Source organism: Syngnathus typhle, linkage group LG16 (assembly GCF_033458585.1).
Source record: "Syngnathus typhle isolate RoL2023-S1 ecotype Sweden linkage group LG16, RoL_Styp_1.0, whole genome shotgun sequence".
Classification (NCBI taxonomy): domain Eukaryota; kingdom Metazoa; phylum Chordata; class Actinopteri; order Syngnathiformes; family Syngnathidae; genus Syngnathus; species Syngnathus typhle.
Genome location: NC_083753.1, coordinates 3,620,206 through 3,641,055, shown reverse-complemented (window position 1 = coordinate 3,641,055; position 20,850 = coordinate 3,620,206). Strand labels below are relative to the sequence as shown.

The 20,850-nt window shown below is 43.2% G+C and overlaps 1 protein-coding gene across 4 annotated transcripts; it reads right to left on the bottom strand.

The window, feature by feature from the left end:
* Nucleotides 1-1,853: 1,853 nt before the first annotated feature.
* eapp (e2f-associated phosphoprotein) lies at nucleotides 1,854-19,145 on the bottom strand. Of its 4 annotated transcripts, none has more exons than XM_061301297.1 (6): nucleotides 18,944-19,145; nucleotides 9,607-9,788; nucleotides 7,389-7,490; nucleotides 2,523-2,619; nucleotides 2,316-2,447; nucleotides 1,854-2,245 (listed from the first exon to the last, which is right to left on the bottom strand). In XM_061301297.1, exons 1-6 carry the CDS (start codon nucleotides 19,012-19,014, stop codon nucleotides 1,975-1,977), a joined length of 855 nt encoding a protein of 284 aa, XP_061157281.1. In that variant the 5' UTR covers nucleotides 19,015-19,145; the 3' UTR covers nucleotides 1,854-1,974. The 4 variants fall into 4 exon arrangements, with proteins under 4 accessions (XP_061157281.1, XP_061157280.1, XP_061157279.1 ...); XM_061301296.1 differs by having other exon boundaries at nucleotides 2,316-2,444; nucleotides 2,523-2,628; nucleotides 18,944-19,144; XM_061301295.1 differs by having other exon boundaries at nucleotides 2,523-2,628; nucleotides 18,944-19,142.
* Nucleotides 19,146-20,850: the final 1,705 nt, after the last annotated feature.

The window sequence follows — 20,850 nt, the reverse complement described above, 5'->3', positions numbered from 1 at the left end:
TATATATATATATATATATATATATATATATATATACACATACATATACGCATATATATATAGTTTTTATCTATATATCCATCCATCCATTTTCTGTACCGCTTAGTCCCCACTGGGGTCGCGGGCGTGCTGGAGCCTATCCCAGCCGTCATCGGGCAGTAGGCGGGGGACACCCTGAACCGGTTGCCAGCCAATCGCAGGGGACACAGAGACAAACAACCATTTGCACTCGCACTCACACCTAGGGACAATTTGGAGCGTTCAATCGGCCTACCAAGCATGTTTTTGGGATGTGGGAGGAAACCCAATATTGTTTTATATATATAGTTTTATATATATATATATACACACACACACACACACACGCACAAAGGTGGCTCGGTGGTACACTGGGTAGCACGTCCGCCTCACAGTTAGGAGGGTGCGGGTTTGATTCCACCTCCGGCCCTCCCCGTGTGGAGTATGCATGTTTTCCCTGGGCCTGCATGGGTTTTCTCCGGGCACTCCGGTTTCCTCCCACGTCCCAAAAACATTCTTGCTAGGCCGATTGAAGACTCCAAATTGTCCCTAGGTGTGAGTGCGAGTGCAAATGGTTGTATGTCTCCGTGTGCCCTGCGATTGGCTGGCAACCAGTTCCGGGTGTCTCCCGCCTACTGCCCGATGACGGCTGGGATAGGCTCCAGCACGTCCGTGACCCCCGTGGGGAGTAAGCGGTTCAGAAAATGGATGGATGGATGGACACATACATGCCCTATAATTCAAAGTTTAAGGAGCTCAGTATTTATTTTGACTTTGTATGTGTTCATTTCTATCAAATTTATTTTTCAGAGCAGTTTTGTTAGTTTTGACTTAGAAAGATGACAATATGCTTGATGATTAAATGTGCTGTACTTTCTGATTTTGGAGACTCGCTAACCTGAGTGAGGGGTTCATGGGTACACAAGACAATAAAAGTTGGGAATCTTATGCATTAATGGCTGTGTATTTATGGAAAACTGAGTTTTTTTGTATTATCAGTGAGCAGCAAATATGTTTTGACTTTTCATGTGATAATGTTGCACTGATTTGTGACTGTACTTGAGACCTTTCCATGAAATACAGTGGAGCCTCGGTTTTCGACCACAATCCGTTCCAGAAGGCTTCTCGAGAAGTGAATCGTTCGAATTCCAAATCATGTTTTCCCATTACAAATAATGGAAGAAAATGTAATCCATTCCAAGCAAAAAATACCTTTTTTAAGCATTTTTTCATTTGCGCAATTTTGTCCAATCGCGCAGCCCACCGCCGAATGCGCAACCGTTGTGCGCTGCCGACCGCGCAACTGCATCGCGCTAGTCGCGTTATTGTGACAGAGCGGTTGCTAAAATTTAAAAAATATTTTTCAAGTCCTAATGGACTTTCCAAAATTTAAGTGAACCTTAAGTGCGCAGGGAGCTTAGTTTGGTCCGATCGCGCAACCGCAGCGCGCCGGGCGCTCACTGTCGCATTGCTTTAGGAGCGCCTTTGTGTTTTAGGATGGCTTTACTGCTCCCACTTGCTTCCTTTGGAGGCATGACTAGAGTTGATGCAATCCTCAGTGTACCGAGAATGTAATATTGAACTGAGTCAGTTGGCATGCGGGTCCTCTCGGCTCATCTCGCGAGGTTTGACAACCGAATTTCGTCCGATATCCGAAACAAAAAAATCTCAAATTTTTTGTTCGAATACCGATTTGTTCAAGAACCGGGACGTTTGAAAACCGAGGCTCCACTGTAAGTGAAAGGTAAAAATAAAACGCAATTTCTTTACTAAAACCTTTTCTTAAATAGATACAGAAAGTAATAAGTTTCTTTTGATTAAAAAAAAAAAAACACTTTCAAAATTCCACCTTGTGGTGCCACTTCATTCCACAATCCGCTTTATACACAACGATGACAGATCATGGAATAATATGCATAAAGAGATGGGGGGGGGGTTGAGACTCTCCTGTCCAAGTCAGCAGTGGCTGGACAGGATGTTGAAGAAGTGGTAGACCTCGTCCTTATCTAGCACAGCAACCTCTGTGGAGCACTCAGAGCACTGCACGGGATGGTATGCCTCATCGGCGTCCATCCCGACAGGCGCTGCTGTCGCCTGCTCTCTCATGCGGTTCCATTTCTTTCCCGGCGTCCTGTCCATTTGCTTCTTGTAGCGCAGAACTTGCTCTTTATTCACGCTGCAGTTCATGACGAACATGGCGCGGTACTGCGTGCGGTACTTCTCGTGTCTGCGGAGAGTGGCGGGACATGACATCGTCCCCATCCAAACCCGCCTGTGTCGATCGCGCGAGTCCTTACCGCTGACAGTCGAGACACAGCGTGGTCATGCAAGCAGGACAGTTGAGGACGGCGTCGCTGCTGGGAAGACTTTTGGGCCCCGGGCGCCGCGGGTGAGCAGACATCGCAGGGCGCTTCATCACACGATACCTGCTGCAAAAGTGGGCGGGGACGGAAAACGTGATCTAAAAAGCAAGAGCTGCGCCCACCCGGCCCAGACGCCCTTACCCGCGCCTGGCGTCTACCCAGGCCTGGTCCCGCTCGTCCTCGTCGGGGTCGTACAGCAGCTCGTCATTGGTCATCATGCGCCGGCCGGCCGAATCACCTGCAGACGCTGTGGTAATTTGTCATTGACAACTTTCATACAAGTATTCTAATGTATGAAAATCAAACAAATGAGATTGTCATGAAATATCATATTGGCCCAAATATAAGACGATGTTTTTTACATTGAAATAAGACTGAAAAAGTGGGGGTCGTCTTACATTCGGGGTCTAGACATTATACCCATTCACTTGTGCGCAGCGGTAAGTTAGAGGTTGCTGGTATCGACTGAGTATGTTGCTGTGATCGTGTGCGTCTCTGACACAAAGTGAATATATACATTTCATTGTTACTACTGTCCACCATTGTGCCGGTTGTCCGATCGCAGTTTGCTTCGTGTGCGCACCGTTTGATTGACAGCTCCGGCGCGCTCCTTAAGTTTGCATTGTACGAGTAGCCGTTAGGCAGCGGCACAGCGACTAACCGTCGCCAGCAATTGTATTTTGTGTTCTCTATAACTTATGTTTGGTGTGTTGCCGAGAGTATTTCATTCATGGTTATTTAGTATAGCGGAACCGTTACGCGCAGTTAGTTATGTAATGTGTGCCGTCTACTAGTGTTGTGTGACGTCAGAAGTTGAGCACTGACTTACGTGCTGTATTTCTGTTGCAGAATCACACACACGCACGCACGCACGCACGCACGCACGCACGCGCGCGCGCGCGCACACACGCACACACACACACACACACACACACACACACACACACACACACACACACACACACACACACACCCTTCACAAGCTTCATACGATAATCATACACACAAGAATCACATTCACACATCCAAAGACTCACCCATGTACACTACACACACCTGCTCTCACATCCTTGCGATCAATATACCCTTTTGCCAGTTTGCCTGTATGCCCCTATGAGCCACAGTGCCTGTTACTTTTTTGCCAATCATTCAGTAAAGCAATCAAAACTGAACCACGTCTTCCCTCCTGTGTTCTGACCGACACCTGGGGGCGAAAAGAGCAAAACCTTCCGAGCCAACCCTCTATACAACTCTATTGGAACAATTGGATTCGGGCAAAAGAAGGCTGAATTAATTAATTTTTTTATTTTTATTAAAGCTAAATTAAAAGAAGGCTGAATTGCTAAACTTACCGTAATTTTCGGACTATAAGTCGCACCGGAGTATAAGTTGCACCAGCCTTAAAATGCCCAAAAAAGTAAAAAAAACAAACAAACATATATATGTATATAAGTCGCTCCTGAGTATAAGTCGCCCCCCCACCCAAACTATGAAAAAAACTGTGATTTATAGTCCGAAAAGTACGGTAATTGACCTTTATCAAAACGACAGAATTTAATTACAATTGCAACTGATTTATAGGATGCGTATTTGAGCTTGAAGGGGTGAGGGGCCATAAGAAAGTTGGAATTCTGTATAGTCAGCAAAATAGTAATACAGGGCACTACTTAATTAAAAAAGAATACAGTAGGGCTTTAAATAACAAATACATTGACATGACCCTTGCGACAATTGATTTAAATGGCAATTTATGATAGGCACTTGGGGTTAGGACAGGGGTGGGCAAACTTTTTGACTCGCGGGCCGAACTGGGTTCTAAATTTGGACTGGAGGGCCGAACCAGGAGCAGATGGACATAGTGTTTGTGTGAAGTAATATAAGCGACCTGTAAAGGTCATTGCATAAAAGATTTTGGCCTTTAGTAGGTAGTAAAGCATGGACATTCCAAACAAGTTTTTTGAAGACAAATGCATTTATTAACAGCATTAAAAAATAAATAAAAATCACTAAAAAAAACTGCTATCAGTGATTCTCATAAAATACGACACTGTTATTATGAATAACAGTCTCCATCACTTCAGTGCCTGCAGGTCAGATTAATGAAAGATGTTTAGTTTATGAGATCACATCAAACGGCAAACATTCTGACCAAATATATCATCTTGAAGAATCGGTGAAAGCATACATCCAAATAAAGTACCGTATTTTCCGCCCTATTAGGCGCACCGGGGTATAAGGCGCACCTTCAATGAACGGCCCATTTTAAAACTTTGTCCATATATAAGGCGCACCGGCCTATAAGGCGCATAAAATAGAAGCTTTACTGCAACAAACTGAGGTTGACTAGGGTTGCGGTATGCACCCACTAGCCAATAACCTGTAAACAATCGCGTTTCTCAAACAATCTCCTATAAAATGATTGGAACTGACTAAAGTTCAATCTAACGCATTGGTACTACTTACCTATGTTTACCTTCCATATCGATCCGGAGATTTACTCGAAACATGAACAGAGCAGCCTATTTTGACATGAAATAGCCTCGCGCGTATAGCAGCTATCGTTATAGCATTAGCCATCCGCAAAAACCCATGACCCTCAGCTCGCAATCTCCCATGAGCCTCAGCAAAGTGTTAACAATCGCGTCTCTCAAACGAGCTCCTATAAAATGATCAGAACTGACTAAAGTTCGATCTAACGCATTGGTACTACTTACCTATGTTTCCCTTCCATATCGATCCGTAGATTTACTCGAAACATTAACAGAGCAGCCTATTTTGACATGAAATAGCCTCGCGCGTATAGCAGCTATCGTTATAGCATTAGCCATCCGCAAAAACCCATGACCCTCAGCTCGCAATCTCCCATGAGCCTCATCAAAGTGTAAACAATCGCGTCTCTCAAACGAGCTCCTATAAAATGATCAGAACTGACTAAAGTTCGATCTAACGCATTGGTACTACTTACCTATGTTTCCCTTCCATATCGATCCGTAGATTTACTCGAAACATGAACAGAGCGGCCTATTTTGACATGAAATAGCCTCGCGCGTATAGCAGCTATCGTTATAGCATTAGCCATCCGCAAAAACCCATGACCCTCAGCTCGCAATCTCCCATGAGCCTCAGCAAAGTGTAAACAATCGCGTCTCTCAAACGAGCTCCTATAAAATGATCAGAACTGACTAAAGTTCGATCTAACGCATTGGTACTACTTACCTATGTTTCCCTTCCATATCGATCCGTAGATTTACCCGAAACATTAACGGAGCAGCCTATTTTGAAATGAAATAGCCTCGCGGGTACAACAGCTAGTCGGTGACGCTCCCTGACTACAGTTACCGTAATGCTGGGAAGCGATGCGACCTTGTAATTTACTAGTCGTACTAAAACGTACTAAAACATTTTGGCAGAGCACTGTGTACAACCAGTATGGATCAACAAATTCATCACTTGATCCATATATAAGGCGCACCGGACTATAAGGCGCACTGTTGACTTTTGATAAAAATTCAGGTTTTTAGGTGCGCCTTTTAGGGCGGAAAATACGGTAATCAAAACGGCAACACGGGGAGGGGTATCTGAAAATCAGAGCAGAGTTTTAACTCACAAACACCTGGTAACAGAGGTGAGGAAACGGGAAACACTTCCTTAAAGTAAGCCTTAAGAACTTTACAGGTTAAGATTAGTCGCAAACAGGTGGTGCATCAATGTCCTTGAGCATCCTGCATTGTTTGAAAATGAGAATGGTCGCTAGTTTCAATCCCTGCTATGTGTACAAATCATATTCAAAATGCATTTTTTTACAACAAACTTGAGAGCCTCCCCTTCATTTTCAGTGGGAACAGTGTTGTTGGTCTCCCTTTTTTGCTAGTGCGTCATAGTCTGGAGTAAAATTTGTTGTGGCAATTCTTAGGAGAGATCCGAGGTGTTGGTCCGTTTACCTCGATCTGTGACGGGTTGATGATGTGGTTGAACGTCACGTCGCGTACGTCGAGCCAAATTGGCCACTCTTTTTTAAACACTCGGCACTGTGTCCACCTTGCTTTTCCTTGGGCGACTCATTTTAATAGAAGGATTCCAGGGGAAGGTTTGTGGGTGGCTTTAGCGTAAAACTGTATCTGAAAGCTCAGCGCGCGAATTACAAGAATGCTGTGGTCACAGCCCACTCTCTAAATTCGGGACTTATACAAATAGAGCGCAAGTGCGCCATGTCCGTACTACTGAGTACGTACACGCACTTGTGAGTGTCCATCGAGATTTCTGACACGGCTTCCGGTAGTAAATGCGCAGGCGAGCGGTTCCCTATCTACTGGGGAAACGCAGTCATTGCAGGCAAAATGACCAAAACAAAAGTTTAATAATACAATTTATTCAGGGTTGGCGGGCCGGATCAAACGGTCCCATGGGCCGGATGTGGCCCGCGGGCCGTAGTTTGCCCATCGCTGCTCTATACAGTCCTCAGGCTCCCCAAGAATAACGGTAGCAGTTTGCATTATTTTATTGCAATGTTTTTCCTTATTCAGATTTGTTTCAATACTACAGTTACAGTTTGACTTCACTTTGATGGTTAATGCAGTTATTGCAATTTTGTTGTTTTATCACAACATTTATTTATATTTCAAAAACCAGAACCCATTCATTTACAAATGTGATTGCACTTTAGTTTACGTATTTAAATGTTCAGATATTAAGACGTGATAGACAGTTTTTGCATGATTTGAATGAGGCAAAATAACATGCTTTTTCTCTCGAATATATCATTATAATCATTTGTTTCAGATTTAATCATTTCTGTATAAAACTTTAATTTGGTGTTCAAAAAGTCTTTTTTCAAACTTGAGTCTTGAAAAAGAGGGGGTCGTCTTATAATTCGGGCCAATACAGTATAACTTCAATTTTGGCCCCAACACAATGCCCATAAAAAATGAAATGACTAAATGACGCAGTGAATGCGGCAAAAGGTGGAAGTTGTGGTCTCAGAAACGCCGATTTACGATGCAAACTTACTTGGCTGGTGGTCTTCGTCCGAGTCCGAGTCAAAGTAGATGTTGTCGTACATCCGTGGCTCGACGTGTGTTGGGTCTTCGCCTCCGCTTCCTGAACCCTGGACTGGACCACACGGGTGACAACAGACTAAGAAACGGATGCGAAAAGCAAATATATGGCAGGCGTGTAAATCGCGGGTTTTGTCTAGAGATGCACCGATCCGATATCTGGATCGGATATCGGCCCTGATATCAACAAAATAGATGGATCGGGTATTGGAAAATGCAGCCGATCTGTGAGCCGATCCTTTCCTTAATCTATTGGGACGCGGGCTACGTCATACGTCAGCAGCACGTGTGCCGCGGGCTACGTCATACGTCAGCGGCACGTGTGCCGCATGCCACGAGAGTTTTCTAAACAAACGCAAACATGGAGCGAACGAAAGAGTCAGTTGTGTGGAGGTACTTTAAACTGAACACGCCAACTAGCTCGACGGCAGTTTGTGATGTCTGCAAAGCCAATGTTGCCAGGGGTGGTAGTAGTACTGCCAGTTATAGTACTACCAATTTAATTAAGCATCTCCAGAAACACCACACAACGGAGCACCAGGAGTTCCAGCAGTTGAGCAGATCAATGGGAGCGGGAGGTGGACCTACACAGCAGTTAACGTTAGCAGATGCACTGAAAAGACGGGAGAAGTTCCCAGGCAATAGCGCAAAACCTATGAGAATTACTGAGAAAGTGCTGGAATTCACGGTTTTGGATGGACAACCGATGAGTGTTGTTGAAAACGAGGGCTTCCGACGTTTACTTGAGCACCTGGAGCCACGGTACAATTTGCCATCGCGCAAGTATTTTTCTGAGACCGCACTGTCAGAAATGTATGAGAAAGTGTGCGAACACTTGTCAAGAAAAGAATTAAGAGATGTAGATGCCATGAGCTTCACAACTATGTACAAACATGTTTACATTGCTTGATCATTGTATTTGACCAAGTCACTTGTTTATTCTCCTGTCCCGATGCTATATTATATTTTTAATTCCACTCTGCACTTTCAATATTTAGAAATAATTTTGAATGGTTTTTTTTGTGTTGGACTATGCAGAGCTTGTTTTCAGGGAGCACTTTTCCTTGCTGCTTAAATGAGCATTTAGAGCAAAGAACTGTGTAGTCATGCCTGATGCCATTGCCTTTAGTCTTTTGACTCTTTTCTGTTCCACATGTAGAGGTATGTAGCTTGTTAAGTCAACCATATCGGATCGGTATCGGGTATCGACCGATACGCAAAGACACAGCATCGGTATCAAAACTGTCGGATCGGTGCATCTCTAGTTTTGTCACGATACAATATCATATCGATACAAAGTATCACGATACGATATTTGCCGATATCTTAAAGCCTGCTGTGATTCATTCACGATATATCACGATATAGTGCTCTACGATCGATATATATTTTTTATTTTAAATAAATAATTTAATAATGATAATAACTATCCTGATTTATAACAATTCATACGCAAAATCAACAAGGTACTGCAAAATCTTTATTTAGGAAATTACAAGAGTATTGTAGTATACAAAGTGCTTATTTTAACACTGAACTTTGATGTCGTGTTTTCTCTTTAAATGTGCGGCGAGATTTGTGGTCCCTGAATATTTGATCACCGCATGGCAGGATTTACAAACTGCACGTGTCTTGTCCGTTCAGCCATCTTTTCTTTGGAATCCAAAGTGCTTCCAAACAAATGACTTGAAGCCTAAAGGGGAGCAAATTTCCTCGTCTTTTTAGACACTAGCCATAGCACCAGCTCAGGAGCCGCATACTAGTTGTCGACTCCCCTTTCACGTGCCTGCTCTGCTCACAACACAACAACGCCGCGCACTGCTCCCGGAAAGAGGAAGCAAGCAACAATGAACTGGATTTCAAAATAAAGTCGCGTCTAAAACGCGGCGATATAAATCGATGTTTACGTTTAGCATCGATGCCAATAAATCGTAGAGCATTATATCGATTAATCGATGTGTATCGATGAATCGTTACACCCCTAGCAGGCGGCAATCAGGTCGACCTCGGAAGACAAAAACATGTTTGCGAGGGCTCTACAATTCATCCGACTCAAATTGACGCGTGAATGGAAGCCCCCCCCCTCTTCTGGCAGCGCTTAATGTATCACACAAGTCGGTAAATTAATCAGTTATCGGGCGCTGTCCATCTAGGTGTGTTTGGGGACGGACCTGTGCCAGCGGGCGTCCAGGTGTCCTCCATGGTCCTGAGGGTGGAGCTGAGCTCGGCCTCCATCTCCTTCTCAAAGTCGTCATCGCTGGACGACTCGCTCTCACCCGTCAGGTATTCTCGGATCAGCTTCTTCTTCTGCTCCGGCGTGCCGCTAAGAAGCACGTCCAGCTCGTCCTCTGAACTACCACAACAATACAAGTATTGCATTGCAACTTTGTTTTTTTTAAATACATTCCAAAAATAGGCCGAATTGGACGAAAAGCCAAAGAAGAACTTTAGTTGAACACGCTAAAAACAATGTAAAATAAACAGCGACTACTGAAATGAATAGATGAAAATCAATGATCACTTTCTTTTACCGAACAGAACGTTAAAGGTGATCATGGTTATAATCCTTTCTTTTTACATTTTACTCATTCAGTTGTGGTCCATGTAAAGTGGAACAGCAAAGCTTTTGTCTGAATTTCTCATTTTCATAGTATCACAGGCGGCTCTTTTCCCCTTGTTCTGAGAAGCGGCTTTGGGTGCTAGCTCTTTAAATGCAAATGAGATACTTCACAACCCACTCCCTCCAGATGTGCACCTCCCTTTCCGATCGGACATATTAGTAGTTTTTTAGCCAAGGTAGAGTTTACTTTTTCCACAAACTTCTAGATTAATTAAAGGATGTCAGCAGCAGAAGACTTGTCCATACAACCATGTATAACACGTAACCAAATAAATCCCCTCACAATATTTATGAACACGTCTTGTAAACAAGCACTGCAGTCAAGTTATGAAGTAAGCTAATACTAGCGTTAGCGAGAAGCTAACGAATGCATTGAACACATTATGTTCCCAAAGAATAAAACAGCACCTTTGATGCAATTAATCTCATTCAACTACTAGAAATACGTCCACAAGGAGTGAAAACAGAGTGATCAGCGCTGAGATCATCAGAGGGGTATTCCAGAAAGCGGGTGATGTGAAAACTCTGAGTAAGTTAACCCTGAAATGAGAGAAACTGAGTTGTCCGTTCGAGAAAGAGAGGTAATTTAAACTCTGGGTCAGTTACTGCGGTGTGGTAACTTATTCTGTGAACATAACCTGCTCGCTGGCAGGTTTACTATAAGAGACCCAGAGTTTCTACCTGTCTCCTCCCACACAAAGAAAGCGGTTAATCATGGATTGTCCATTCTTTCAAAATCCAATCGTCATCAAAGTTGGAATAATTCCGAATCTTCCGACCCAGATTAGACATTTTATCATTTCCAGAAGAATATCTTTTCGAACGCTACCGCTTTTCTTTGAACAGTATAATTTATCTCAATAACCTTCTCTGGCCATATAGCTCCAACCTCACACACTGCGAACGAGCACTCACATCAACGCAAACTTTATGCATAGCACGTTTTCTTTTTTGCAAACGGCATTTTCTTTATAATATTGGACGAGAGCATAGCTTTTTTCTGTTGGCTGAGCAGAACTCAGTTTGTTTTAAAATAGTATTTTAATGAGTGTTGGTGTTGGCTACAGCATCATATTTTAAATGACTTCAATAGGTAGGTAAAGGAGTTTGTGTCAAGTGTTAATCCACAAAGTGCAGGATTAATTGAAAGGCCGTTGGAAAACATTGTTTGGGGTTAAATTATTTGAAGTAGCCAATGAATTAATATTTTAGTTTAAATTACCGTTTTTTTCCGTGTATAGTGCGCCCCCATGTATAGTACGCACCCCTAAAAATGGCATGCTGATGCTGGAAAAAAGCCTGTACCCATGTATAATACGCACCCAATTTTTATGAATTTCTTTAAAAAAATTTTTTATTTATTTATTTTTTTTAAGTCCCAATGATCGTCACACACGCAGGGAGGCAATGGGTCCCATTTTTATAGTCTTTGCTATGGTCTTAACTAGGCTGGATGTAATCTTTTTTGTTGCCGTTGATTTCTCCGACTGCCCATAAACGCACCACCGCGCTCCGTGCGCGCACGGGACAGCAAACGAGCAGGTGATCGAGCAAGCGTCTGATACGAGAGCATTGCGGTCGCATGGAGCGTGTTTGAAGTGAACAGCAGAGAAGAAAGGAACAAGGCAAAGTGTTGTGAAATAAAATATTACCTGTAATACGGATTTAGGTAGAGAACTGAACTCTCGCTCTTTATATAGCTGACGTGTCTTGCGCATCTGTAATGGCGGCCTCCGTATAATATCCGGTTTGCGTGTGTGTGCGTGTGTGCGCGTGTGTGCGAGAGCGAGAGAGAGCGAGCGAGAGAGAACGCTCAACCGTAGCGCGCCGCCGACCCCCCAACTCGATTATTGTGACAGAGCCGTCGCTGAAATTTAGAAGATATTTTTAAAGTCCTGATGTACTTTCTAAAATTTAAGTGGACCTCAGTGCGCACTGCGCAGGGAGCTTAATTTGGTGCGGTCGCGCAACCGCAGCGCGCCGGGCGCTCACTGTCGCATTGCTTAAAGAGCGCCTTTGTGTTTTAGGATGAATAGCAGAGACCAAAGGAACAAGGCAAAGTGTTGTGAAATAAAATATTACCTGTAATACGCATTTTGTTATTTTCTGATTGAAACTGCTAATTAAACTGTGAATTGAAACTAATAGGAAGAAAACAACTCTCTCTCTTTATATAGCTGACGTGTCTTGCGCATCCGTTCTGTGCATTTTATTTCACAACACTTTGCCTTTCTTCTCTGCTGTTCACTTCAAACACGCTCCATGCGACCGCAATGCTCTCGTATCAGACGCTTGCTCGATCACCTGCTCGTTTGCTGTCCCGTGCGCGCACGGAGCGCGGTGGTGCGTTTATGGGCAGTCGGAGAAATCGACGCCAACAAAAAAAATTACATCCAGCCTAGTTAAGACCATACCAAAGACTATAAAAATAGGACCCATTGCCTCCCTACGTGTGTGACGATCATTGGGACTTAAAAAAAAAAAAAAAAAAAATTAAAAAAAAAAAATTAAATTTTTTTTTGTACCCATGTATAATGCGCACCCCAGATTTTAGGACAATAAATTAGTTAGATTTTGCGCACTATACACGGAAAAAAACGGTAATACTGACTTTGTTTAATAGCCTAAGTCCATTTAAAACAGTTCTATTAAAATCAAAGTGAGTGCAATCACAGCCTAGAAAAACATGCCTTGTTTTTAGGTTTCATTTTGAGCTGATGCTAATGCTATGACAACGAGGGCATCATAGACACGCAATAATATGAAAGTGTGTCAACTCAAGCTTACCGCTTTACTGTGTCCAAAATTTTCATAGTTCAAAGGAACTGAACCCTCAATGAAACTGAACCTTCAAAGAAACGAAGTCTTTTGGGAAATCCTTCTCTATACTGACAAGAGATTTCTGGAACATTCATCCTTGAACAAGCATGACTTTGTCCACAGATGTGGGAACTTCGTCCTGAAAAATGAAACTTAACCAGGCACTTGTTTGAGGTTCTGATGCTGGAGGGAAGGTGTAATGAGTTGTGTGGATTAATGCATCGAACAACAGAACATTTGATCTCTCCACTTGGCATCCTTGAGTTGTTTGGACTACAAAAGTCTCTCCAAGTAATAAAGATGGCGGATTTATTTGGTACTGCCACCACAGAGACTGTGACATAATAGATAAAAATACATAATCGAAAATGGGTAAAAATTGAACGGAGTGAAAAATATCCCCCAAACAGATTGTAAACGTATCTCTGCAGCACCTGGAGGACACTTTTCTACAATCCTGGAGACTCCAAGTGCACAATAAAATTTATTTAAAAGCTTAAAAAAGTGAATTTTCTATGACCGGTCTCTTTTAAGGAGACAATTTGGCGGCTTGGTGGCGCACTGGGTAGCACATCCGCTTCACAGTTAGGAGGGTGCCTGCGGGTTCAATTCCACCTCCGGTCCTGCCTGGTTGGAGTTTGCATGTTCTCCCCGGGCCCGCGTGGGTTTTTCCGGGCACTCCGGTTTCCTCCCACATCCCAAAAACATGCTTGGTAGGCCGATTGAGCACTCCAAATTGTCCCTAGGTGCGACCGAGTGCGAGTGCAAATGGTTGTTTGTCTCTGTGTGCCCTGCGATTGGCTTGCAACCGGTTCAGGGTGTCCCCCGCCTAGGATCTTAATGGATGGATGGATGTCTCCTTTAAGACTTAGACCAATTCCAGTCATGTTGCCTGTTGCACTCCATATTGGTAAAAGGTTGATACGCAGCAAAGCAATGAACGACTTAATAGAGTCACTAAGTGCAAAAGCTTCACTGGATATTTGGAAAAACACCAGCAAACGGGTAGAACCACAAGAGAAGACGCGTCGCGGTGCTGATAAACATCATACTTGCTTATGAAGTTGATACTGTAATGATATGTGGTTGCAGACGATCACCCACAGAGGGCTGTATAGCCTCAAGGGAACTCTGTAGGACGGAATGTATGCACAGGCAGTAGAAGAAGAGTGTTAGCATGAGACTACGTGAGTGATTAAATAAACAACTAGCTGAAGCTAGTATAAAGTTCAACTGAAGCCTTATTTAAGGAGCATAAGAACTTTACATGGTACCAGGACGGGGTTAAAAAAAAAAAAAAAAAAAGAAGCAACACAATGGATGCAGTAAAACCGCCAGGTCAGTTAAAACTAACTGGAAACGTAGATGCAAGTTGGAGGACATTCAAGCAGCAGTTCCTGCTGTACATCGCCGCGGTCAGAGTGGATCGAAGAGCGGAGGGAAGAAAAATAGCAATGCTGCTCACCATCGCCGGCCCAGAGGCAATTGAAGTCTTCAACACCTTTGTGTTTGCTCAACCCGAAGACGGAGAGAACTTTGAAGAGGTCTTAAAGAAATTTGACGAGCATTGCATGTCAAAGAAGAATGAAACGTACGAGAGATACGTATTCCGCTCACGTGTGCAGCGCCAGGGTGAGTCATTTGATAATTTTCTCACCGACCTAAAGATCAAAGCTCAGTCCTGTAATTTTGGAGAACTCAGAGACTCTATGATAAGAGATCAAATAGTTTTTGGAACAAATGAAAAGAAGCTCCGGGAGAAAATGTTGAGGGAGACAGACCTCACACTTAGCGGTGCCATAAAAATATGTCAAGCCAGTGAGCTTGCACGACAACAGGTACTGACTTTCAGGGAGCCTGCTCACGGAGCTGCGCACCAAGATAACGAGGATGTGAACGCTGTGTTTGTGAAAGGAAAGCCACAGAGAAAATTTAAGAACAGTGACACCAGGAATAAAAACAAGGACAAGGAGAAGTTCACTTGCAAGAGATGTGGTGAGCGACACAGACCAAGACAATGTCCTGCCTTTGGAAAAACATGTGCAAAGTGCAAAGGACAAAACCATTTTGCCAGAATGTGTCTCTCTAAGAAGGGACGGGGTGTGCACACAGTGCAGGAAGAATCAGATGACAGTGATGATCTGAGTGACACATTTTTCATAAAGATGGTGTCACACGATGAAGATGTTAAGACAGTGTCTTCCAGAATTAATGGTTCAGATCAGGCTGTAAATACAGTAACAGATGACAAATGGACTGCTTCACTGTTAGTTAATGGGACAATTGTAACATTTAAAATTGACACTGGGGCTAAAGCTAATTTGATCAGTGAGAAAGATTTAAATGCACTGACTGAGAAGCCTAAAAAATTCACAGAAAGAGTCACACCCCTGAAGGCTTATAATAATCAGCCAATACAGACAAAAGGTGGATGCAGACTTAAAATAATGGCAAAAGGCAAACAGCATAACCTGTTATTCACCATTGTGCCAAATGGACACGAGTCTCTTTTAGGAGACAAAGCCTCTGAGGATCTAGGTCTAGTAAAGAGGATCTATCAGATTAATACTGACATTAAAGTAGTCATGCAAGACAAAGGACAGGAACAAAAACAGTGTGAGGGAAGTGCAAACATAGTGGAGAAGTTTTCTTCTGTCTTCAAAGGACATGGGACTTTACCTTACACTTACAAAATACAACTCAAAGATGATGCCAAGCCTGTTGTGCACGCCCCAAGGAGAGTGCCAGCACCACTCAGCGCTGGCTTGAAAAAAGAACTTGAAAGAATGACTCAAATGGCGGTCATTGAGCGAGTGGAAGAACCCACAGATTGGGTCAACTCAATCACGTGTGTCAAAATGAAGAACACAGGTGCCTTAAGAGTTTGCCTTGATCCCAAAGATTTAAACGAAAACATAAAGAGAGAGCATTATCAGATCCCAAAACGGGAAGAGATCATTAGTGAAATGACTGGTGCTAAGTTTTTTAGTAAACTAGATGCTTCTCACGGATTCTGGCAACTGAGGCTTGACCCGGAAAGCAGCAAGTACACCACCTTTAACACACCATTTGGACGTTACTGTTTCTTAAGACTCCCATTTGGCATTAAATCAGCGCCAGAGATCTTCCACAGAGCAATGGAGTCCATGATAGAGGGTCTGGACGGCACCAGAGTTTACATAAATGACTTGGTCGTCTGGGGAAAAACACAACAACAACATGAGACTAAGACTGGAGAAACTCTTTCAGAGAGTCAAAAAGCATGGACTAAAACTGAATAGAGACAAGTGTCTCTTTGGTGTCAAAGAGATGACTTTTTTGGGAGACAAAGTCACAAGTGAAGGTGTGGAACCGGACCAGTCAAAAGTGCAAGCCATATTGGATATGCCTGCCCCCACTGACAAAAAAGGTGTCCTGAGAGCCATGGGGATGATCAACTTCCTGGGCAAGTTCATCCCTAATCTTACCTCTAAGACGGCATGCCTCAGGGAGTTACTACAGCACAACACAGTATTTGAATGGACTTATCGACATGAGAGGGAGTGGAAAAAATTAAAGGAAACTGTAACTACAGAGCCAGTCCTCACATTCTTTGACCCGTCAAAACCCACAAAGATCTCCACTGATGCCTCAAAAGATGGTTTGGGAGCAGCACTGCTACAAATGAATGAGGACATATGGCAACCTGTAGCATATGCGTCTAGATCAATGACAGACACCGAGCAGCGCTACGCTCAAATAGAAAAAGAGACTTTGGGGTTAGTGTTTGGATGTGGAAAGTTTCACAGTTATGTGTATGGACTGCCAACCTTCACAGCAGAGACCGACCACAAACCGCTCATCACAATCAGAAAAAAGAACCTTAACGACATGTCACCCAGAATTCAGCGCATGATGATGGCATTGCAGCGCTACGACTTTGAACTTATTTACACACCTGGAAAATATATTGTACTGGCAGATGCTTTATCTCGAGCACCAGCACCAAACAGTGACATGCTGGTCACCCCGGTGACTGATGAGTCTGAAACACACATAAACATGGTGACTGCTTCACTCCCAGCATCAGATGGTATGCTACAGAAAATTGTACAGGAGACAGCAAAAGATCCTCTGCTGCAGAAAGTTTCACACCATCTACAGAATGGATGGTCGAGAGGAGTCTGCTCAGGGTTTTACCCTGTGCGAGCGGACTTGTGTGTGGCGGATGGGCTGCTACTGCGACAAAACAGGATTGTCATCCCACAATCCATGCGCCAGGACATGCTTCAGCGTATACATGAGGGACATCTGGGCGTGGAGAAATGCAAAAGGAGAGCAAGAGGAGCAGTTTATTGGCCGGGCATCAACAAAGACATTGAGGAGATGATACAGCAGTGTGAAACGTGTCTCAAACATCATTACAAACAAACAAAAGAGCCGATGCTAATCAGAGACCCACCCACTGCACCATGGCAAAAAGTGGGAACAGATTTGTTTCATCTGCATGGCAAGGACTATCTTCTGGTGATAGACTATTATTCTAACTATCCAGAAGTTGCACAATTATCCAGTACATCAGCACAGTCTGTCATCACACACATGAAAGGTTTTTTTGCCAGACATGGAATTCCGCGATGTGTTGTCAGTGACAATGGTCCACAATATGACTGTAGGGCATTCAGTGAGTTTGCTCAGGTATATGGATTTCTACATGTCACCTCTAGCCCGTTGTACCCACAGGCTAATGGACAAGCTGAAAAAGGGGTGCAAATTGTAAAGAGACTGTTGAAAAAAGCAAAGGACTGTAAAGCTGACCCCTACCTGGCTTTGCTAAGCTACAGGTCTGCAGCTCTGGAGTGTGGTGCATCACCTGCTGAGCTACTCATGCATCGCAAGCTGCGCACCACACTTCCACACATTTCAAGACACAATGATAACAAAAACACAGATGGACTGACTGACAAACGAATGAGACTCAAGTACAGACAGAAAATGAACTATGATAAAACCGCAACACAACTGGAACCTCTTCAGGAAAGGGATGTTGTGAGGATTGAGGGTCCTGAGTCCTGGGACAGAAAAGCCAGAGTCCTCAGTGAAGTAGGTCCCAGGACTTTTGTTGTCGAGACAGAGAATGGACAGGTATTAAGGAGAAACAGGAGGAGTCTGTTAAAGACTCGGGACATTGAGAATCAAGCTGAGGATGTTGGAGCTAACAGCCAGAAGGTGCTACTCCAGATGTGCACCACAGTGAGCCTCCTTCACCTCCCTCAATGACTGTGACACTCAGAAGGTCTACTAGACCTAGAAAGCCCCCTGGGAGGCTCATAGAACAAGAGTGAACTGTTCAACTAATATAAAGTGAAAGAAAGTTGTTGGCACTAGGCACTGTTACATTAAAAAAAAAAAAAAGAAAAAAAAAAGAAAAGGTTCATACTTGTACTGAATTTGGTATGTTAAATGTGTTATTGACTTTTACAGTGGTGTAAATGTGAAGAACAATTCCGTGTTTGATATTCATTGGATTTGATCCAGAAAAGTTAATGGTATGTTGTCATCATATCGAGTATATGGGTTAGACGACATTTTGTGTTGCACGATATGTTCATGTTGTGTTTGCCTGTTTGGAAGGGGGATGTAATGATATGTGGTTGCAGACGATCACCCACAGAGGGCTGTATAGCCTCAAGGGAACTCCGTAGGACGGAATGTATGCACAGGCAGTAGAAGAAGAGTGTTAGCATGAGACTACGTAAGTGATTAAATAAACAACTAGCTGAAGCTAGTATAAAGTTCAACTGAAGCCTTATTTAAGGAGCATAAGAACTTTACAGATACAAGTGTTTTACTTTTGCCCTTCATAGACACGATCATGCTATAACGCTAAACAAATCGAAATGTCCGACGCTCCACTGCATGAAAATGTTTGTTGACAATTGCACACATTCACCGGAGTTAGTCAACGATGCGCAAATTCGGGCAAAAGGCGAACGGTGCTAAGCTTATGTTTGTTTACAACCTGTTAGCCGCATTACAGGCTGCAGCCGGACTAGCTAACAAACGCACAAGACGAGTTGGTGAACAACCTGCTTGCTGCTCTCTCTTCGTCGCTCGGCTCCTCGAGCTCATACGAGTCGACATCACCGAATTTGTTCATCTTGCTGGTCGTTATGAGAAGATCTTCACTGAAAGACACATCGGTGCTAAGCGTGAGCGTACGACGTGCGGTTCCGCCTTTTCTTCTTTTACTAATAAATGAGACTTCTTCTTCTTCGTCGTCTCTCTTCTTCGGGGATTTACGGGGAGTCCTACTTTGCCCCCACCCATCAAATGGTTCAACAAGCGATTATGTTAATATGAATTAAATTATAAAATTTTATATACCGTTTTTTTCCGTGTATAGTGCGCCCCCATGTATAGTACGCACCCCTAAAAATGCCATGCTGATGCTGGAAAAAAGCTTGTACCCATGTATAATACGCACCCAATTTTTATGATTTTTTTAAAAAAAAAATTTAATTTTTTTTTTTTTTAAGTCCCAATGATCGTCACACACGCAGGGAGGCAATGGGTCCCATTTTTATAGTCTTTGGTATGGTCTTAACTAGGCTGGATGTAATTTTTTTTGTTGGCGTTGATTTTTCCGACTGCCCATAAACGCACCACCGCGCTCCGTGCGCACACGGGAAAGAGGCGGCTCTGTATGGGAGAGACGTTGAAGAGGAATAAAAACACCCTTGGAAACCAAAACTTGCCCCTCGTCGTGACTCGGAGCCGCAACAAATGTTTCGGATTTGTGTAGGGTACATTGTGACAGACAGCAAACTAGCAGGTGATCGAGCGAGCGTCTGATACAAGAGCATTGCGGTCGTATGGAGCGTGTTTGAAGTGAACAGCAGAGACGAAAGGAACAAGGCAAAGTGTTGTGAAATAAAATATTACCTGTAATATGCATTTTGTTATTTGCTGATTGAAACTGCTAATTAAACTGTGAATTGAAACTAATAGGTGGAGAACTCAACTCTCGCTCTTTATAGAGCTGACGTGTCTTGCGCATCCGTTCTGCGCATCTGTAATGGCGGCCTCCGTATGATACCCGGTGTGCGTGTGTGCGCGTGTGTGCGAGAGCGAGCGAGAGAGAGAGCGCGAGAGAGAACGCTCAACCGTAGCGCGCCGCCGACCGCGCATTATTGTGACAGAGCCGTCGCTGAAATTTAGAAGATATTTTTAAAGTCCTGATGTACTTTCTAAAATTTAAGTGGACCTCAGTGCGCACTGCGCAGGGAGCTTAATTTGGTGCGGTCGCGCAACCGCAGCGCGCCGGGCGCTCACTGTCGCATTGCTTAAAGAGCGCCTTTGTGTTTTAGGATGAACAGCAGAGACCAAAGGAACAAGGCAAAGTGTTGTGAAATAAAATTTTACCTGTAATACGCATTTTGTTATTTGCTGATTGAAACTGCTAATTAAACTGTGAATTGAAACTAATAGGAAGAAAACAACTCTCGCTCTTAATATAGCTGACGTGTCTTGCGCATCCGTTCTGCGCATCTGCGCAAAAAAAAAAAAAAAAATAAATAAAATTTAAAAAAAAAAAAAAATTGTTTTTTTCTTTGTACCCATGTATAATACGTACCCCAGATTTTAGGACAATAAATTAGGTAAATTTTGCGCACTATACACGGAAAAAAACGGTAATAACATTATTGCAACTGTTGTTCTTGTCACTAAATACTGGTCCCATCTGAGTCATGACACTTAGCCTGCTCTAAGATGAGCCTTTGGTGAAACAAAAGGTAGTGGGGATCCCAAACGACAATAAAGCATCAATAAATTACTCCATTGAATACGTTTTTGACTAATGATTGGTAAGTTATTAAAAAAGCCACTGAAATTTATTTCAACGTAAACTATTTGAACTTATAGTTTCCTGCAAAAAGACAATGAGTTAAAAAAAAAAAAAGATCATGAAAAACGTTTTTGAAACTAGCTTAAG